Consider the following 21,962-nt stretch of genomic DNA (forward strand, 5'->3'; position numbering starts at 1 on the left):
GACAAGTCATCATGGACGTAGAAGTCCAAAATGTGGTGCAGGTGGTGACAAATAATGAAAGCAATTGTGTGTCTATGGGACATATGCTTGAGGAGGAGTTTCCTAGCATAGTGTAGACTTCATGTGCATCCCATTGCCTTGACTTGCTTATTGAAGATGTTGGGCAAATATCTTGGGTGGATAACATTTTCAAGACGGCAATAAGGATGGTAAGATTTGTGAATAAGAGGCCATCCATCACAAGCACGTTTCGATCCAATAGCACACATTAAAGCCCTCTACCACTAGATTTGCTTATATATTTATTGTATTGGAGAGGTTGATATAGGTCCGTCCAAATTTGATACGGACCATTGCATGCCAAGAATAGCTCACATGGAGTGAGTGAGAATCTCCAAAGGCTCTTACTTTTAGGTGCAATATTTTAAATGAGAATTGGTGGGTTGAGGTAGAGAGCTTCGTGTTTGACTTTTACACGTGTAATTATTTGGTATTAACGACTCCTTGATGATTTTGCATTATTCTAACTTCTAAGTTTTTAACTTATTTTATCTATGATTCATCATCATTCACTCTAAAGGGTTGATGAGATTCGTACAATGTGGAATGCACGATGGGATTGATTCCATAAACCAATCCATGCTATCGTATATATCTTGCATCTCCTTTGGCGCAATGAGTAGTACACTAGCGAGGAGTTAGAGAAGGGCTTCATGGAGTACATGAGGTGTCTCACAGGGAATGATATAGATATGATGAGGAGAGTAGAGGATGATTTACTGGCATTCTATAATCATTCTCTTCATTTTGACCGACCCACAGCTAGGCTTCGAGAGACACAGCTTCAGCTTCTCTTGGTGAAAGAAATATGGCAATTGTACTCCTACTTTGGTATGTGACTAGTGACTTTTATATTTTGAATCTTGATTATCTAATGCATTATGCAACCTAGGTAACAGGTTTTATAATCTATTGCTCACTCAAATGTTGATTTTGCAGCTTGCATATTAGCAATTGCCAACTACTTAACCTCAATCTCTTAAATTTAAATACAAACGCATTGCCATTCGAGTCCTCTCACAACATTGTAGTTCAGGGTCTACGAAGAGGAACTAGAGCACGTGGACCCTCTTCCACACCAAAAAGAGAAACAAGCTCACAACTGTCTAGCTAGAGCATTTAGTGTTTTGTCATTGCAATCTCCAGCTTCTTGAGAGGACCGCTCTGTCCTTTGGGCCTTCATAAGTAAATTGGTAATGATTAGTATACATATTAGATTAAGTATAATTAACTTTTTAACCTTGACACTTGACATTGCTTGGAAGTTGGATTGAAAATTGTGATATGTATGAACATTGAACATGTTGAATCTTCTCTCATATTATATATATTTATCTCGTTCACCTTTACAAGTGAATGTTGACAAGATTGATATAGAGAAGATGCGTGACATCTCGCAAATACCACAGGAGGAGCGGGATATCTACTCCATGCTCTATGAGGAGCTATTGGCACCAGTGGATGAGACTCCTGCATAGAGGGAGTTGCGAGGCTATAGTCAAAGCCAAAGTCTAAGACTGAGATTGAGGCTAAAGCTATTTTATCAACTTCTCGATCAAGGTCCTTAGAGCCTAACAAGAAGATGATGCACAGATCCTCAAAGTTTGCATGAGTCATGACTCGTGATATGCAAGAGTCAATTTAGCAATGCAGAGTTCAAACTACACTTGCCAGTTGTTCATTAATGATGATACTTATAGCCTCACTGGACTTTGGAGTTTGATAGATTATTCACATGGCATAGTTACATGTATCATTGTATCTTGATTTCACTTATTATGTATCTTGATTCTTATTCCATTGTTATTAATATCAATCTCGATTGTTCTTGATGTCAATGTTCACTGCTCTTTAAATCATAGATGATTCATGAGTCGTAAATTATAATTCATTTTGTTACCTTAAGTTTTGAAATTTGAATCTTAATTGTATTAAGTTATCTTAAGTTTCAACCATTGAGTCTAGACTCCTCAATCTTCACTCGCGACTTGTGAGTCGTGACATGTGTAATGAATCATGATTTCAATATTATGACATGAAGACTCGAAGTTTTATATGAAATTTGGATACATGTTGTTGTAGGCATTGATATATTTACATATCCACATAATATTGTATTTATTTTAGTGTACAATCCGAAACACCGTTTTTCCATTTTCAAAATTTGGTCGAAACTCCGATTTTTCCTGTTTCCAAAACTCCCCCGTACTATGGGATGCATGCTTAGAATTTAAGGTATAGGACTTGAATTCCAATAGCTGAAATTAAGGAATTTCATGGAGATTCAAGAGGCCAACCAGCTAATATCAGATTTAGGGTTATATTTATCTTTCAAGGAGCAAGGTGAAGGCCAATCCCCGAGCAAAACAAGAGGCAAATTGGTTTGGAGGCTTGATGCTCAGTTTTGACAACAAGAGGCACTTGGATTAGTAGGAGGAGATCAAAGGATCTTAGTTGTACTCCTTGCATTTGCAATATAAGATAAAGAAATACTGCAAGGAGTGCCAATTTTGGGGCCAACCGTGTGTCCAATATCCAAGATTAAAGTGGTAACATATGCATTTTCAGTTTATGTGAATTTTATGCTTGATATAATAAGTGTTAAGTCAAGTTATCACCACCCTTTCAAAGAAGGAAGACCGATTTCATGGTTGCATCACCGAGACACCACTCAATCTCTTGATTCGGTGGGCTCAAGATACCTGATTGAAGGTCAGAAGCTTTACTCTAGTGCTGAAATTGTATTCAATTGAGCATTACAGCAAGAATATCTTTAGATAATAGATGGGATCAAGCACGGATGATGCCGATCAATCTGAAAATTCACAAAGTGTTGGGAAAAAAGCAATGCCTACTCTTGGACAAGACGCGTAGCGTGGACAGCAAGCTGATAATGTTGGTTTAGACCAAAATGTGGGTCCTTCTAGGCCTTTAGAAGCTGATCATCAACAAGAGAAAGAGGGATTTGATGACCAATTTAAAGATCAACTAAGGACAACACTGAAATGTTTATGCAATTGTCAAATGATCCTCAATTTATGTGCTTTATGAAACCTTAAAGAAGGGTAGCAAAGGCAAGAAGAGAAAATCATCTTCAAGAACTTCTAGATAACAAGATGCACCAAAGGAAGAGCCTATACAATAGCATGATATTCTAAATGTGAATAGTGAGCATAAGCAAATGATGCTAGTGGGACAATTGATGTATATGCAAGGCCAACTTGGAAGTGCCAAGCCAATGCTTTTTGGACAGCAAGGCATGCATGCAATGATGGGGCACCCATGATATTTTGGTAGTGGTACTAGTTTCCATGCTATGGTGGGCTTGGGACTGCATACGGGAAGATATGACACAACTCATTATATGCAACAACCAATGTGTGGTGTGCAAGGCCGAATGCATCCGAGTATGGCCAATAATATGCATGACCCCATGTATAGCACTATTGAAATGATGCTAGGGCACAAGGTGATAACTTTGGCAATGCATATATGCAGCCCACTGTTGAGCTAAAATATGCATTACTTGCTGATTAGCCTCTTAAACAGCCCCAAAACACACTAAAAATGCTCTTCTAGAGTAAAACCCTAAAACGAGGAGCGGTTCGAGAGAGTTTAGTGGAAACCCTAATTTTTGGGATGCCCTTCCACATCTATAAATAGACAAGCTACCCCCATTCAACGATCATCCTTGTTTGCAGGTTACACCAGCCCGCACACCCTCTGTTGCTGTTGGCGCCCAGTTTCCAGCCTACAGCCCGCCTCCATCTATTGTCCAATCATCATCGACTGCAGCCACATTATCTTCAGCTTGTCCATTGCTGTAGGCGACAGCTCTCAGCTGCTGGCAACTGCTCAGACTATCCCAGACTACTGTTCAGCTTGTTGTCCATCATCTCCAGGGTCAGCCAACTTGCATTTTCAGCATTGCAGGCCCTGACACTCTCAGACACTGTTTCAGCCTGCTGCAGACTGTGCACAATTTCCAACCTCCGATCCGTGGTACACTGCTGCATTTACCACTTTCCAACCTCCAAATTGCTGTGTTTTAGTGACCAGCCTGCTGCCATTCACTATTCAGCACTCCTGCACTCCGACTGGTGGTCACAGACTTGGGATCCGTCATTGGTGGACATCACACTCCGACATTGCTCTGCCCTTGAGCACACTGTACACTCTTACATTCATTTACAGCATTCATTCACTTTAGAGTTGTGTTCTCTCTCTCCCTTCTTCTGTTTGTGTTTGAGTTTTTGTGTTTGAGTTTTGAGTTTTGCGTTTGGGGTTTGCGTTTTTGAGTTTTGCGTTTAGGATTTGAGTTTTGGCCTCTGTATCTGTGTCTGTCTCTTTGTGTTTCTATCGTGGTCGTACACTTTGTGTATCCTCAATGCAAACCCTAGCAGTTTTCTTCACATGGTATCAGAGCCGATGCTCTTGTAAAGAGTATCCTGCGGATATTGTGGAGAGCTAGTATTTGTGCGAGGCACACAATACGACTCGTAACCGAATCACAATGTCCCAGACACCTTCTTCTCCAGTTCCTATAACGTCTTATCAAGCTTCTCTATCATTGGAGGCCCTGAGACCGCATTATGGACTCGGTGAGGAAGACAACACTCCACCTTCACCAAATTTCACTAACATGACAGAGGAGGACTTTGAGGAGTACTATCGCAACAAGTATGGTGATGTTTACACCCCTCCTACCAATTTTGCTACCACATCTGGACCGGTTGGTGAGGCTGGCCACCTCTCCGATCATGGAGGACATATGGCATTCGGAATATCTTGCGATCCATCTTCATCATCTCAGCCAGGTCCAATGTCAGGTTTGTGCAATTCTTTTGTGTTACATGAATCAAAACCCTCGCCTGTTTCTTCTTTTGAGGTACAGGATCCGAATGGCTTTGCGTATGTGAACTTCAATAGAGAGGGCTCACGAAGCACACGAAATTTAGGTACATCTACAGCTTCTATTTCATTTGAGCATATCACACACACTTTTCACTTCCCTCCCATCCCACCCTCTTCTATATCACACCTCTCATCATCTTTCCAAAACCTTGGATTACACTCCACGTCTACATCACACACCCTAGGGATTGGATCTTCCATCTCCGCTCCTAGCACCTTTTTCTTCTCCACCCCATTCTCTACCTCTTTGCACCATGGTACTTCGTTAGGGGGAATGCCACCCTTTAACACAGTGCCTCTCACCTTTCAGCACATGAGCACACCCATGACTCCTAAGACGACTGTGATGAGCATCCCCTCACTATTCCCAGCTTCACATCTCCCATGACCACTCATACGCAAGGGTTTCCATCCTCAGCTTATGGTGCGTGTTCACACTCTCCTTGGGTTACACCTACGCAGGGATTCCCATCTTCTGCTCACCGTGTTTCTATCCCACCTCCTTGGGTTCCTCATGTGGCTACCATGCCCATACCTAGTCAACCCATCCCTACTTATGGATCCACCTTGCACACTACACGCATGCTGGTGGGCACTCTAGGGCCCATTCCCAAGTGTACTCCACTCCCCCATCCTATCCACACTACACTTTTTCACACTATCCATCTCCGAGCACTACCACTCCTGTTGCAATGGCCAAAAAAGCCTTCACGGATAAGACATGTTTTAACGGGTCAAATTTCACCACTTGGTCTAATTCCATACAAGTACTTGAGTCTCAAGGTATTTGGGACCCCGTCATTGGTCTAGAGCCTATACCGGACCCTCGACTAGCTCACCCTGATTACATCCGTCAATGGAAAGCCCGCAATCTCTGGAGTGTTTTTCTACGTATGCAGAAGGTAAACTTGGAAAAGTCTACCTTGGCAACAATCATACATGTGATATTGAAGGAATGGGCACCATACACCTGGCTCTAGAAAATGGCCAGGAATTGATACTTCATGATGTTAGGTATGTTACTGGCATCAAGAAGAGCTTGCTTTCTGTTGGGCAGCTAGACAGCAAAGGTTACTTCACTACTTTTGGTGGTGGTATGTGGAAAATACAGAAAGGATCTATGCTAGTCACTAGAGGTGGTAAAAAGGGGACTCTATATTATCTCTACTGCAAGGCACTTCCTAGAAAGTTTGTTGCAGTTGCTGAAGTACAGTCACACATGGAGTTATGGCACAAGCGTCTTGGACATATGAGCCAAAAGGGTTTACAGGCACTCTCTTCACTTGGAAGAGTTGATATGAAAAGCTCAAAGCTTGATTTTTGTGATAATTGTGTCTTTGGTAAATATGTAAAGACTCCCTACTCTCATTGGAGCCTCTAGGAAGGCATGTATTCTCGATTTAATTCATTCTTATGTTTGCACCATGCCAATAAAAACTCATAGTGGTTTCTGTTATTTTGTGTCTTTTATTGATGACCATTCTAAAAAGCTATGGGTATACTTGCTTAAGCAAAAAGTGATGTATTGAATGCCTTTAAAAGGTTTTATGCATTGGTTAATACTTAGAAAGGCCTAAAGTTAAAATGCATAAGAACAAATAATGGGGGCGAGTACGTATCTAAAGAATTCAATAAGTTTTGTGATGACAATGGGATTAAACGAGAGCTTACAGCTCCTTACAATCCATCTTCTAATGGTGTGGCTGAGCGAATGAATCACACGTTATGTGAGAAGATTCAGTGCACGTGTCAAAAGACCTATAGAAAGATTTGATCCTTCTTTGGACTGCATTTTACTCACAGATGAAGGTGAGCCCCTTACGTATAAAAAGGCCTTATCATGTGAGTTAAAGAAAAAGTGGGAGTTAGCTATAAAGGAAGAAATGAATCATTGTATCAGAATGATACTTGGGATTTGGTTACATTATCCAAGGATAGAAAAGCCATTCCTAACAAATGGGTCTATAAAATCAAATGTGTGGATGGCAAACCCAAATACAAAGCCACACTTGTGGCTAAGGGATATACACAAAAGGAGGACATTGATTTTCAAAAAGTGTTTTCTCCTGTTGTCAAAATGACCACTCTTCGAGTGTTATTTAATATTGTAGCATCTATGGATCTTGAACTTGATCAGATGGATATTAGAACTGTATTTCTGCATGATGATCTGGAAGAAGAGCTGTACATGAAACAGTCCGAAGGCTTTGTTATACATAGAAGGGAGCATTTGGTATGTAAGCTTAAGAGAAGCTTGTATGGTTTGAAACACGCTCCTAGACAATGGTATAAAAAGTTTGATGCCTTTATGCTCTCACAAGGTTTTAAAAGGAGTAGTGCAGATCATTGTTTATATATTAAGAAGGCTGATGATGGAAGCCTTATTATACTTGTGCCTTATGTGGATGATATGCTTATTGCTGGTATGCATAAAAGCCAGATTAATGCATTGAAAAGGCAGCTGAATTCAGCCTTTTCTATGAAGGATTTGGGTGCAATTGATCATATTTTGGGCATACATGTCACAGAGATAGAGAGCAACAACTCTTATTTCTCTCACAAGAAAAGTACATCAGCAAAGTACTTGATCATTTTTCTATGTCTGATGCTAAGCCTCTTGATGTACCTTTTCCACCCTATCTTAAGCTTAGCAAAGCAGATTGCCCAAAAGATGACAAGGCAACCAGTACCATAAAGGGTGTTCCTTATGCTTCAGATTGTGGTTCACTCATGTATACTATGGTTGCTACTAGATCTACATTGCTTATGCAGTGGGAGTTGTAAGGAGATTCATATCAAATCCTGGCAAAGCACATTGGGAAGCAGTGAAATGTATCTTACGGTACCTTAAGGGCACACAAAGAAAATGTATTGTGATGCAGACATGGCAGGTGACTTGGATACTCGCAAATCTACTAGCGGGTATATCTTTACCTTGACAGGTGGGGCGGTTTCTTGGTACTCTAGATTGCAAAAAATAGTAGCACTCTCTACCACTCAAGCTGAATATATTTCAGCCACTAAGGCTTCAAAAGAAGCAGTTTGGCTTGGTCGTTTAGTCAAGGATTTTGAGCTGCCCACCAAAACACATGTACTTAGATTTGATAGCCAGAGCGCTGTATGCCTAGCTAAAAATGCCATGTTTCATGCATGTACCAAACATATTGATGTCCGGTATCATTTTATCAGACAGGTTCTAGATGATGGTCTAGTAACCCTAGCTAAGATCAAATCACAAGATAATCCTGCAGATGTTCTCACTAAAAGTCTTGTAAAGGCTCCACATGAGCATTGCATTAGACTTGTGGAAGTTGGTTAAAGGTTCGCTTAGGACTTTTGAGTGGGAGGTTGTTGGATGTAAAGGCCCTTTACGCGCTCTCATGTATATATATTACTTCACACATGTGAACCCACCCTAACGGGTGTAAGTATACTGTACCCAAAGTATAAATACATTCTTTTATTCTTTGTGTGTACCACAATGGTACACACCAATCCGACGACTCACTCTCACTCCATCACTGTCAAACACTCTTCAACTCTCTAAGTTATCGAACTCCTCAATTACTGTACCCACTCTCAACTCTCTTTCTCTATCTACTCCCGCTTTGCCTCTACACACCATAGACGTGTTTTGCAGTTTTTAAAGGTCTATTATGTATTGCTGCGTTTTGAAAAGGCAAGGCTAAAAAGGATGAAAGGAAGAGAGAGTATCACAAGAACGTGAGATTTTGAGATACTTTAAACTTGCCGATAACATTTGATTAAGTTATTAATCAAATGTACAAGGTTATTTATCACATTTTGATAACTTGTTTCAATTGGGTTTTGGTGGTTAGTTAGTGTCAATTTTGACCCTATGACAGTTGTTTGACCAATAAATGTCAATAGTGACACTAAAAACTAGTATTGAATAATTAATTAATGTCAGTCTAAGGGTCAACAGAGATTGGGGACCACTCAAAGTTACAAATGGCCTAAGCCAATTCAATTATGGATGAGCACATTTAATTTTGAGCAAGGTCGGAAGGATTGAATTCAATTTCAGAAGTATTTAATTCTAAAAAGTAATTAAATGATTGGATAATGCTGAAAAATGGGTTTAGAAACTTGCCACTTGGCAAAAATGCCCATGCAAACTGAGAAAACGTTTTTGGGAGCTCAGTCATTCAATCAATTTACAGTTTGAGAGAGAGTGAAAGAGAAAGAGAGACTTACTAGTCAATTTTCTAATTAAAGAACAACAATAATTTGTTGTAGAAGACAGCCATTTAGGAGCCTCAGCAAGCAAGGCACAGCAAGGAGACACCTTTTAAGGCCTAGCAAAAACATTACTTAACAGTAACAACATTTTGGAGGTGCCTAGCAATAGATGACTACATTAAATACAGATTGGAGCACGTATTAAGCAAATTTTAGAGATTTATCGCAAAGAAAATCAGATTTCTCTCTCATTTTGGCTTTTTCTCATCTTCTCCAACCCCTTTTCAAGAGATCTAAGCATTTCTCAGCCATTTTGAGTATTTCTCAACCAAATTTGGTAGACAGCAAAGGGATCTCTATTGTAAATCCTAAATTCTTGCAAAAATTAGAGTTTAGCAACTAACTTGGGATCCATGCCAACAAGAGAAGGCATCATACACTGAAGTCAACACCTCAAATTCATGGAATTGACAAGCATTTCAAATTCCCCACGTGTGCCTCAATTACTAGGACTACAAGCTTATCTCTCAATGCATGCAAAAAAAGCTTCACTTCAACATGGATGATGCATTTGATGCCCCCATTGTGCTTCGAAACAAGAAGATAGACACTCTTTTTCAAAAGCTTATAAAGTCATATCTAAAGATGAAAACCACAAGAGCCTATCGGTCCTTGTCTCCAAATTTTACTAGACCTTTTTTAAGCCTTATATATACTTGCATGCTCCAATCATAAGCTTTGTAATTCTCATGTAACTTGTGCACTACAGCTTCTACACAGTGAGGCCTTGTAACAACCTCTAGCTTTATATAGTCAGTTTTCCCTATATCTACCCTTAGCAAGGTTCTACTCATGATAGTCTTTGTATACTCAATGTCTTTTATGGTTGCAATTGAGGAGAGGTGCTTAGATTTATGCAATCACACTCCTAAGACAACCTCTTTGTGTGGAGCAATAGGACAAGGGACATGCAACAGCCTAGGAGAAGCTACATGAATTCCATAAGCACACTGAAAAAAGAGAAACCATCCTACAACTATAAAAGCATATACTTAACATTGAGTTAAATGATGAATGCTATTGTGCTTTGTACTTTCAGTCTTGTCTCTCTACTCAAGATTGTGTTTATGAGTCCAAGCTAATCTATCTTGAAACCTAATTCACTTAAGTAACAATCACTGTCTAGTCTCAATCATCATGCTTTTTGTCATTGACTTCCGTCCTCCATAGCTAGACCTTACTCAAGGATCGGCGTTTCTCAACAAATGACTCATTGACTGATTTGAAAGTTCAAAAGTACGACCTTAATTTATGAGCCTAAGGATGTGACTCCAAACCCTAACCCTAAACTTACACACACTAAGCCCTATTCGTACACTAACACACACTAATCTATATATTCACCCCCAAAGGTGGTACAACTAACAAATTCCACTTAGTCAATGTATATTCACCCCCAAAGATGGTACAACTAACAAATTCCACTTAGTCTCATGGGTGACTAAACCCGTGACACAAAACATAAGAAAAATAATGATGGAAAGGTCTTATCTCAGATAGACAGTAATAACCTCTTATGATATATACGACATTTAGATAAAAATAGCAATGTATTAAAGTTAGAAAGAAATCTATTAGAGAGAGAGAATGCCTCTTTTGAGGTTGACATTAAAGCAATGCAAGCACAAACTGATATAGAAAAAAGAGACTATTTTAGAGCTAGAGAAACACAAAGATTAATTGAGGCTCAAAAAAACAATATTAGGGATTTGCAAGTGGTGCAAGAAACTTCAAAATATTCAAGATATGAAATCCCATACAAAATCAAAATCCCAAAATAGATTTAATGAAAAATCTTAATCCTCATAGATGAACAATTGAGGCAAGTGTTATGGCCTACCAATTTTCATAGGGCCAATCAATGGGCAAATCGCAATGGTAACACAGAGTCAAGCGAAGTAGCGGGCGAGCGTGGCAACAAGGGGGCAATGTGTTTATTGCACAACATGTAAAGGTGAAACTTAGAAAACATGGACAACAATAGATACCAAGGCTCCTGTTCATGTGGCACACGAAAAAGCACACACTAAACCCTAAACTTACACACACTAAAGCTTGTTCATACACTAACACCCACTAATGTGTACACGAAAGTAATATAACTAATAGTGTCAACATGATTTTAGGGCAACCATGGCTCTATGACCACATGGGCTTGATAGATCATCACTCACACTCCATCCTTCATTGGATGAAACTTGGCACATCATGAAGACCTTGCATAGCACTCTTGCATCCTCAATAGCTCAAGCTCAATCAATGTCAAATAGAAATTATTTTTCATCTCCAAGCAAAGCAAGTAGTTCCCAAGGGATGTATGTTGACCTAATCTTTATTTAAATAATCAAGAAGTATGTAGTTAAAACTAGTCATTTATACCATATTGAATACTTTATTCATTAAGACTAAGTAAAAACTAAAATTCATTATTCAACCATCTAAAGTCTTGTACACAAATTGGCTCAAGAGTCAAGAATTGATCAATTATTTCCCAAAATAGAAGATTCATGTATCAATGGTCCAACTGTAAGACTAAAGACTCAATAGCCTAGACTTGCAACTATAACTGACATAAGCATAAAACTTCCATGTCCATTGCCATATAGACTACAAGGTAGAGATATACTAAAAAAAGACTAAACAAAGTTCAAAACGCAAAGTGCATGCCATTGCCAATTGTAGGCATAATGCATCATCTTTTTCATCAGCCTCATCATCATTCTCCTCATCCCCATCAGCACCATCATCATCTCGTGCAAATGCAATCATAGTCTAAGTGTGATATAACCAAAGATGAAAAGCCTAAAATATAAGGTGTTCAATAGGTTCAATTCCTATTGTATCAAAATAAAATGCATTGAATCATCATTCTCATCCTCCTCATCAATATCATCCATAGCAACAATACCACTATGACTTGGTGTTGGGATATCTAAGAAAATGCCTCGTTCTATTATCAAAGGTTAGACCAAGCAAACACTCTACAACATTCATGATCCACAATGCAACTAAAATGGATCATCGCCAGCTTAGGGAGAGAGTCCCAGTCAATGCCACATATGTGGACGAACATAAGTTGTCATGAGTGTCAATCATTCCATCCGCCGTGAAACAAGAAAAAAGAAAACGAAAAGGCTTCTGTGGAAGTCTCTTGGCAAAGATCGTTAATGGTGCAAGAGCTTGTGTTACTGCATCTATGCTGCATAGCGATAAATAATCGATCTTCACTGCTCAAGGAAAATTCTCTAGGCACAGTCCAGCACAGCTCAGTCTGGCTCAACTGAGATTTCAAAGCAGGGATTCAACCTTTCTTCTCCGACACCTTGGCTGATGTAGAAAAGAAAGACAGTAGGCACACCTGAGTTTACGAGGGGGGGCTGTTCCATCAGAGTGAGAGAGGCTCCATTTGAGAAGTCCCTGCCAGTCAGGCCCGCTCGAGGAATCGCCGAGAGGAAAGGAAACAGGAGAATCTCCGGCATCACCTGCCATGGTTTAACGATTAACAGCCAAAACAAGCTACTCTTCGCTGGTGATGGTCTTATTTGAATTTGACATTACTTCTCGATCTCTCTAGATCTTTCATGCGCAAAAGATAACAGCGTTTGTGTAGCAGCATCTATGGCTTAGTCCCCCCCCACCTCCCTAAGGCTTCCCCAACCTCCTAATGGTCTCTTGAAACTCGCAAGCATGTGTAAACACACACATGCACAAAGAAGAAACATTTGTTTACAAGGGTTTCTCAAACTTGCATGTACATTGTCTAAGGGGTTTTAGTCAAAAAGTCGTATCCATCAAGGATGAGAGAGAGAGAAGGAAGTAGTGAATAGGAGATAGAATAGAAAAAAAAGAATAGGCAAGAAATTCAAATGAATCCCAAGAATACTAGAAATTAAGTTTTCTTCAAGACGTGTTCATATATCATGAATCAATCATAAAATCTTTTGCCAAGTCTGCCAAAGCCTTTACACAATATAAATACAAAGCTCAATAATTTGAAGCACTATTTATTAATAGAACCTAAGAAGGTAAACAAAATCCTCATATAAAACTCCAAATACACTTCAGTCTTACGTATTCATGATAGCAGTCATAAGTTGATTGTTTGATGGCTAAACTCTAAGACAAATGATTCTTGGATTATTTGCACAATGTCTGCTACTACTTGGAAGCGATCTCCAAGCACTAGATCTCCTAGAGCTCCCTGTTATACCAAAAACACGCACCAAACACTAGTTTCTATGTTGCTCAAATGACATTAGCTCTGAAAGGAGGATAAACCCAAGAATGCCTCATCAAAATTCTCCTAAATTGCTCCTTCTCCTTTTTCCCAGTCCGAAGTGTTGTTTGCTACCTAAAAACTACAATCTCTCACTACGTGAATTCGAGAACCTTTTTTTTTAAATGAGATTTTCCAAAACTAGTTGACAAAGCAACTTGTTTTATTGCATGTCACCTTATTCTAGAAGTTTTCTACATCTTTTTAGGATATTTATAAGAAATAATATTCAAAATATCAAAAACATGCTAAAATTATCCAAAAATCCTGTATTTTTGAACCATCCATACTATGGACATTGACACTAATGAAATATGACATTGACTCTCGAGATTAATAAGGAAGCCAGATAATGATGCACTCCAAATTTTTTCACACAGTGTTCACATAGCGACATGACAACGCGTATACATACGCAATGCATATAACTTACTCTTACATCCCAAAATTGAATGAGTACTAATGGGTCAAGGTTTTTAAAAATGATTCAATAATAGGGCTAATGAAAAATCACTTGTACGAACAAATATAGAGCTTAAGGTGATGAACTCACAAATGGAATGTCAATGAGCTAGCTACCTATTTAAATATTTACCATCAATTATTAACAATTAATCCATCCTTGTTGCAAGCTTAAGACTTTTTTGAGGTGCCTATTCTCTACAACCCCTACATATGTGAATGATAGATATAAGGATATAAGGGATAGATATGCATGTGCCAAGCACTCTCTCTTTTGGGCGAGAAACAAAATACAATGGGATGTGGAGCTAGTCTAAACATGCAATTGACTTGAACACATGAAGTTGGATACATGCACTGCATCAATTTTGTAAAATGCATGACAATGATTTGAGGATTGTTTGGAAGTAGATGAGAACATATATAGATGAATACTAGGTACATGTAGGAGATTATGCAAACTTATATGACATAGTTGTTATCAAAATGCAAGGCAAAAATGGAAGGGCAACTTTGTGCATATTTTGTGTCATGGAAAGAGGACATTGAAAGGAGCATGCATGACAGAAACATGGTCATCATGGAGATGAGAAAAGAATCTCAAAATTCAAAATACGATTGGAAATAGTGAGGAAAGGCAAGTTTGAAAATCGTGTTTTGGTGGAACTCCAAGAGGAGATGAAAGAATATAAAAAGCATATGGAACTATATGTGTGAGAGAAGGAGGAGATCACACCAAAAGTACAAGATGAGATAAAAGAGATTTGTGTCCAAATAAAAAAGAGATTAACACATGGGCGAAAGTGACAAAACAAACATAAGGACAAGTGAAAAAAACCATACAATGGATTGATGTGGTTATGAAACAAAAACCACCACCTATTCATAAAGTGGAGGTCATAAAAATGCCACTTTTGGGAAGGAGGCAAATCGTAGAGTGCATGCTTTACAAGTGTGATGTAGAGGGAGCTCACGCTCAATCGCCAAGACCCACAGACTGCTTATTCCTTCAAGTGTTTCAAGTGAGCACCTATGGCTATCTCTCACCTAACCGACGCACCTTCAATCCTACCAGGGTGTAGCGAGCTTAATTTGATGCCTAAATGAGTTGCCTCCTTCCTCAAGCACTCTGGTAGCTCCACGATTTGTTATGCAAGCTCAAGCCTCCTCCTCTAAGCTCCATCCTCCATAGCCATGCGCGAGATGAGATAAGAGAAAAGAAGAGAAGAAAAAGAGAGGAGATGATGGAGAGCTTCATCTCCAAGATCCCTCACCCTCACACACTCACTCCCTCACCCACTCACACTCCCTCCCTCAAGCACTCATAAGCAAGCAAAGAGAAGAGAAGGAGAGAAGAAGATAAGTCCACTTTTACCACACAACAAAGAATGAGCTCTCATTCACTTTTTGGAGTTTATATACATGCCCTAAAATCCCTTGTGCACCCATCCCTTTTTTACATGACCGGCCATTGTGGCAAGGTCCTCTTTTCCATTTCCATTCTACTTATCCTATTCTTTAGCCTATGCCCACCTACATTTTACATTTTACACAGGAGTGAGCCTGGCACTCTTTTACAATAGTTTTAGGGTGCCTTGTATTTAAAAGTGTGCCTTTTGCCTTTGACTTGATTTTTGAGGCTACCCTTGCATCTTGCTTGTTCTACATCCTGCTTTTTCCATTGAATCCGTATTTTACTTCTTTTTTCTTCCATCTTGAGTTGGGGCTAACATGACCCCCCTCCTAGACGAGTGTAAGTCCCTTGGTGATGAGGACTTGGTTGGAAGGGTGGTTGTCTAGTTGATGATGGAACCTTGTGTGGATTGTTGTTGGTTGAGAGACTTGGCGATGATTGCCTTCTTGGAGACCGCAAGGGTATGTTGAGTGGATGGTGGGGCCTCCAATGTTGGTGGTTTGTAGCATTTGGCATTACCTAAAAAGAGAAGAAGTGCGCTACCTAAGGGGAGTGTCTACCTTACTATGTGACATATTGTGCTCATGTTAGTAAAACTGGAAGCTGGGTCTGACCACATGCAATAAGCCTAGGTGTTGTCCCACACTTGAGGACCCAGTTTGTGCATAAGGGAGGTGTGGTGCATGTAGCTTAGGGTGATAGGTCTAACCATAGACAAACCATAGACAAGTGTTACCTCCCTAGGTATGTCCTGCTCTTGATGTGCTATAAGTATGAAGTGGGGAATCAAAATGAGACTAGGGGATTAGGGACAGAGTCAGCCGACTGAAGCCACCAGACGCACCTAACTTGAGAACCCCTAGGTGCAATGACTGTGGCCTATATGGGGTGAACTGTTGTTCGTTGCGATTTCTTCTCTTTTCATCTTTCTTTTCTTCCTTCTTTCTCTCTTTTATTTTCTCTTTTTTTGCCTTTTCTTTTTCTTTTTCTTTTTGCTTACATAGGCAAGATGAGAGCTAAGCTTCATCATCTGAGTGGGGTAGAGAAGGGGGCCTAAGAGATTTGTTCAAGAATTGCCAACTTTGCAAGTACCCTTTGAGGTTCATGCGGACTTGCTGAGTGGTAATAGAGAGAAATGGATGATTGCAACACGTAAAGTGACTATCATTCATATCTTCTAGAAGGGATAAAAGGAGGAGGAGGAGGAGGAGGAGGAGGAGGAGGAGGAGGAGGAGGAGGAAGAAGAAGAAGGAGAAGAAGAAGAAGAAGAAGGGAAGAGAAGAAGAAGAAGAAGAAGAAGAAGAAGAAGAAAGTAGTATTCTAAGTAGTCTAAGGTAATTACATGTAGTAATGAATGCAAGGTTGGGACACAAGGAGAATTCATCTACAAAATGGACTATGGAGTCATACAGATTTTTTGGGGTGAAGATAAGGGCATCTTCAGGTTTAGTACAATTCGCATTGTAGTTTACGAGGAAGTTATATTGCCGCCCATGGACATTGGGCTTAAAATCCACTCCCATCCTTTGGGGGTATGGCATGAATGTCGGGTTGTTACATTCGAATGGGAGGGTATTGCAGAAAGCCACCCAAATTTACGTTGCACATACGCCTTCTTCGCGTAGGCTACACTCATAGTTTGGCACTGATCTCGGGACCTCAAAAACCTTGTTTTGCCAAAATTTCTCATCCTCTATGCCCCAAAGGATGGGTTTCTGTTGTCTCTCAGCTAGCCATTTCTCCCCAAGCCCTGCTTCCAATGTTGATCACTTCTTCCACTACCTTGATCGGTAGAACCCTGCACAAATTGGCGGGGAATCGGAAGTTTAGATCTAAGGGGTTTCTGAAAGTTTCATGTTGTTCCCAAATTACCAAGTCGGTGTGGAAGCTCGATGGGAAATTATCCTGGCTCGGTGGAATAAGTGCAGGTGGCACTCGTACAGGTTTAGCATTCAATCTTCTCCTTTCTTCCTCCACCATTTGTTTTCTCTTTTCCTTAAGTGCAGCCCTTCTTTCTTCGGATATGTCTTTCGGCCATGGTGGAGGAGGCTATGGGGCTAGCTCTTCTTCATGAGGCCCCATCTCAAAACTTGTGCCAGCCTCATCTCCTTGCTAGGTTTCCTGTTGTACCCCTTTCACAAACCCTACTACATCTATTTCCTTTGGTGTGAAGCCTGCCCCCCAACAGTAGGTATCTCCATTGCTCTTCAAGGGTCAAGCTAACTCCCACAGGTTGCAGTGGCATCTACTAGCTTGCTCAAGGCCTTGCCTACAATCCCCAGCTTTTTCTTAATGGTTTTGAAGAGTGTATTGAGGAAGGCATGTTGCTGGGTTTTGAAGCCCACTTGGGCAGCCTCTGCTCGGCTTTCAACTAGTGCTTTATCTTTTTCAACCTGAGCCAACGACGCGCCAAGGTTTTGACTCTTCTTTCATTATGAGCTGCCCATTCATCTGCTCTTTTCATCATCTCCTCAAGGATTTCCCTCTACCTCTAAGCTAGTACTCTTAGCCTCTGTTATTGGTCTTCCATTTCTCTTTTTGGTCTTTGATACTCATCATGTTCTAAGCTGCTCTTTTTTCAATTTCTCCACTTCTTTTTCGTATCTGTGTGCTCTTTTCTCCCTCAGCACCTCTACTTCCTCTATGGCTTTACTGATCTTCTCCACCGCTTGCAAGTCGTCATAAAGCCCTACGATCTCGTCATTGTGTCTTTGCATGTGCACTAGGGCTTCAATCTCTTTGTCCAATCTTGCCCACCAATCGGCTTTTGCTTCCTCTTTAGCTTGTAGCTATTCCTTGAGCTCACTAATCTCCCTTTGGCCCATGGATATTTGGCGGGTTTTCTCCAATTGAAATGCATCCATGGTCTCTTTTTCTGCTTCTAGCTCTGCCACCACTGCTACATTTTTTTGAGAAAGAAGCTCCTTGGCATATTCATTGTACTTGACAGGTGGCATCTCTATTGCGGGGATGGAGATTAATGGTCGTTGCCACCTTACTGTTTCTTCCAGTCTTGTCTAGACTTGGCATCTACTGTTGTTGGTCTTTTGGTTCCTACTGCAGGGGTCTCTTCTCCTATTCCTTGACTCATTTCCTTATTCATAAAGTATTGTACCCAAGCCATTAGGTTGCTCGCGTCCACCTGGGTCATAGAGCTAGGTGTGGATATGGTGGTGGTAGTGGTGGGTACTAAGAGAGTAGGAATGGGGGTGATTGTGGGCCTTGCCCTTGCCTTCTTATACTGAAGGTGGTACGATTCCAGCACATGGAAACTTGAACTAGACCCTTCATCTCTAAGTGGGCTCAGGGTGGGCTTCAGCTCGTCCTGCCTGGACTACTGCTCAATGGATCTACACGTTACAAGGGCTATATCTTCATCCTCCTTTCTTTTCAACTCCTCCTCCTCTTCGTTTGCCTTTCTCTTTCTTTCCTCCTCGGTCTTCTTAGAATCCTTGTGAGCCTTTTGTAAGTCTACTTTTTCTTTTTTCCTTTTCTCTTCTTCTTGCCTTTCCTATGCAATTTTCTTCTTTGTCTTCTTAGACTCTCCATGGCTAGACTGCTCTTCTTATTCTCTTTCCTCTTCATCCTCACTCATCGTCCTTTCACTGGATTGTGTCTCTTGTTCATGGTGAGGTGGCGGCCTACTCAGTGTTTCATTGCTCCTTCTCCTTCTCCTTGCCCTTACCCCAAGGCTTCTCTGATGATGGTGATAAGGACCCCACCGAATCCAACAGTTGAGGCCTTTGAAGATGAAGCTTTTCTTTTAGCCTTGGTGGCATGGGACTCTACGGGCTATCCTCCTATTGCCAAAGCCTTTGCCGAGGTCTCGATGGTCTTTCTCACAAAGCCATTGCCAAGTTGAAGCCATCATTGGTGTGGACCTTCACTGTGTCCATCCCCAACATGGCGTACACATCTCTCTTCGGCTTTCTCTCCACTTTGTTTGCCAAGCCCAATTCTCTTTCTACCAACTTTGGGATCAACTCAATTTGCACTTGACGAGTTTCTTCTCCCTCCCACACGGTCACAGTGCCACGGTTCCTACTAAAAGTTCGTAAGAACTCTGTGCAATGGATGTAATCTACCCCTTGGCCCACTACTTCCATTTATTTTTGCAGATTGCGCTGTTCAATAATTTGCCTCATGGCCCGTTGTTCTTGGATGGCTACATCTTCTAGGTTGAAGACATGCAGAAATTTAAAGTGATTGAAGGCCCTCATCTCCACCGAGAGGCTACATTTCACTAGTTCTTCTTCTGAGAAAGGCAACTTGCCAATCTTTTCTTGGCCTTCTATAATGGATGCCTATCATGAAGCCATATTCACGATTAGTTCTTTTCAAAAGAATTACTCGCAGAAGGAAAGATTGCATGCTTGCTGGCTTGAAATGTTTAAGCACTGTAGTAGACTTTTCCTTCAAGCAGTCCATTCATTCCAAAATTTTATGACATTTTTTCTCAATTCACATTTTAATTTTTCATCTATTTTGGACATTGATTGAGGTTTTTAGTTTTCCTTGCGTGTTTTATTCACATTAATTACGTATGCGGTTTTACCTTTTGATTTCACCTTGCCCCTTCTCCCCTTGAGAATGAGAAGGATCCTTCCTAGGATTAGAGGTTAAAGGGTGAAGGGCCTTCAGCACCTATGCGTGGTGCTTCACATCCACATGAGCCAAGAATAGAAGTTTGGATGATATTCCATTTTAGCGTAGTGGTCCATGTTGATAGGTCAAATGCCTACATGAGCGATGTAGGTAAGGACATCCATTAGAAAGTCATCGAAATTGATTCAGCTACAATGTGTAACTTCTCCTTAGTTAGAATATGATCTAAAGACGGATGGGTTAAAACCCTATAGGAGGTTGGAGCTATGTAAGTAGGGTCATACTCCAAGGTTTTGATAGCATGTCTCTGTTCAGCATTAGTCATAATTTGACAGCTCTCAAATTCCCATTGAAGTCAGAGAGCTTACCATTTCCTCAAGAAAGAGGAGTCATTGTCAGCAAGCTGCTTCAACTCTTTGATTTCTTGGTCAATGGCATAGGTAGTGCGTTTGCCATATGATGTGATGAGACATCGTTTCTATGCTTGCTCACGAGAAATCTCGGTGGCGATTAACTTCTAAACTACTTTGATAGCCTTAACGAATACAAATTCGAATTCTTCCCATGAGCAAGGTAGCATACGCACCTCCATTGCTAAAGGCTCTTCCAAAAGGTCTAAGTCCAAGCAGTCTTTGCTTTTAGCAAGTGACAAAAAGGTGGCATCTAAGTGTCTAAGGCAAGCCACCAAGTCATCCCCTATGTTCTCGGTGAAGTCCACAGCCAAGGTTAGAATTGATCTCCGCTCATAAGAGGGTCTAAGGCATGTAGGCGGTTAGGGTTCGAATGAATTAGAGAGTTCAATAGCTGATTGTTGTGGCTCTAGTTGCTTCTGAGGTTGTGGCTTGGCTTCTTGTTCAATAGGCTGGGCTCTCGGCTGCTAATGGTGCTTTTGAGGCCTGAGGGGCACTAGCAGGCCCAAGTTGAGATTGTTTGTTAGCAGCATGCTACGATTTTGGCCCATAGGTTGGTTTAGATTCTGTGGGCCGAAACTTTGGAGGTTATAGGGATTTAGTAATGTGAGTCTCTTGTGGCATGAGTTCTTGATCTGCCTTGATGTTTCATGTGATCAAGCTTGAGGTGGCATTTGAGTAGGGCCTTTGGCCATTTTAGCTTTAGGTACCCAGATCCAAGTGTTACCCACATAGTAGCATTGCGCTTGCAATAAGGTCTTGGGGACCCATTGTGGCTTGACCATACGTCGATGACTATAGTTTCGTCTTAGCCTCCTAGGTTTTGAGTGTGGGTCCTTAGTCTTGCGAGGCCGGGGATATGTGCGCCTAGGTGGTGGGCCTTGATGTTTAGGTATCCATTGAAGCCTTGGTTCTGGGGTCTTAGTTTTGACATCAACGGTTCACAAGTCTTTAGGTTTGGCAAGCTTTGCAAACTTTGAAGGAGTCGCGCAGCCCTTGCTGAAAGTGGTGACTATACATACATTGCCTATGGTGAGGTGAATACGTTGGGACTCATAGTCGACATTGCAATATGAGCTTGCTTTTTAAATGTGCATCCTAACAATGATTCTATACCTGCATCTTTAGTGTTTGGAAACACATAGAAGATCATTGGTATGCTTTCAGACTCGATAGAGACTGCAGCCTTGCACTTTCCCAAGCGTTCATATAATCGACTCCCATATGGGCTGAGTTTGGTGTTGGTGGGTTGCAACTGCGGTCTGCCAATGTGAGTCCAATGATCATGAGTTAAGACATTAAACTCAACTCCCTCATTGATCAATGCATTGAAGGTGTGTGTCTGCTTAGTAGTGACCGTTATGCTCAAGTAGGCCGGTTCTACTGCTTCCTCACCCTCATTGTTAATCTTTGTGATAATGGCCACTCGCACATTGATAGGGGATCCTAGCATTGGCGGCTTATGCAGTGGGTGCACGGGAGGGTAGTACTTCTTTATGTGGTTGCCATTGAAGAAGTCTATGCCCTCACCCTCTAGGGTTTCGAGTTCTACATTGCC

General features: G+C 40.8%; 1 protein-coding gene across 1 annotated transcript in view; it reads right to left on the reverse strand.

The window, feature by feature from the left end:
• Window positions 1-12,917, reverse strand: part of LOC148030519 (uncharacterized) — a 46,933-nt gene extending 34,016 nt beyond the window's left edge. The window contains exon 1 of the mRNA XM_087686860.1: window positions 12,596-12,917. Within this exon, the coding sequence (XP_087542986.1) occupies window positions 12,596-12,726 (131 nt within the window). The 5' untranslated portion in view covers window positions 12,727-12,917. The remainder of the gene's footprint in view (window positions 1-12,595) is intronic.
• Between the last annotated feature and the right edge of the window lie 9,045 nt (window positions 12,918-21,962).

The sequence above is a fragment of the Lygodium microphyllum genome, chromosome 10 (assembly GCF_053477565.2).
Source record: "Lygodium microphyllum isolate KBCC chromosome 10, Lygodium_microphyllum_v1.1.10, whole genome shotgun sequence".
Taxonomy (NCBI): Eukaryota; Viridiplantae; Streptophyta; class Polypodiopsida; order Schizaeales; family Lygodiaceae; genus Lygodium; species Lygodium microphyllum.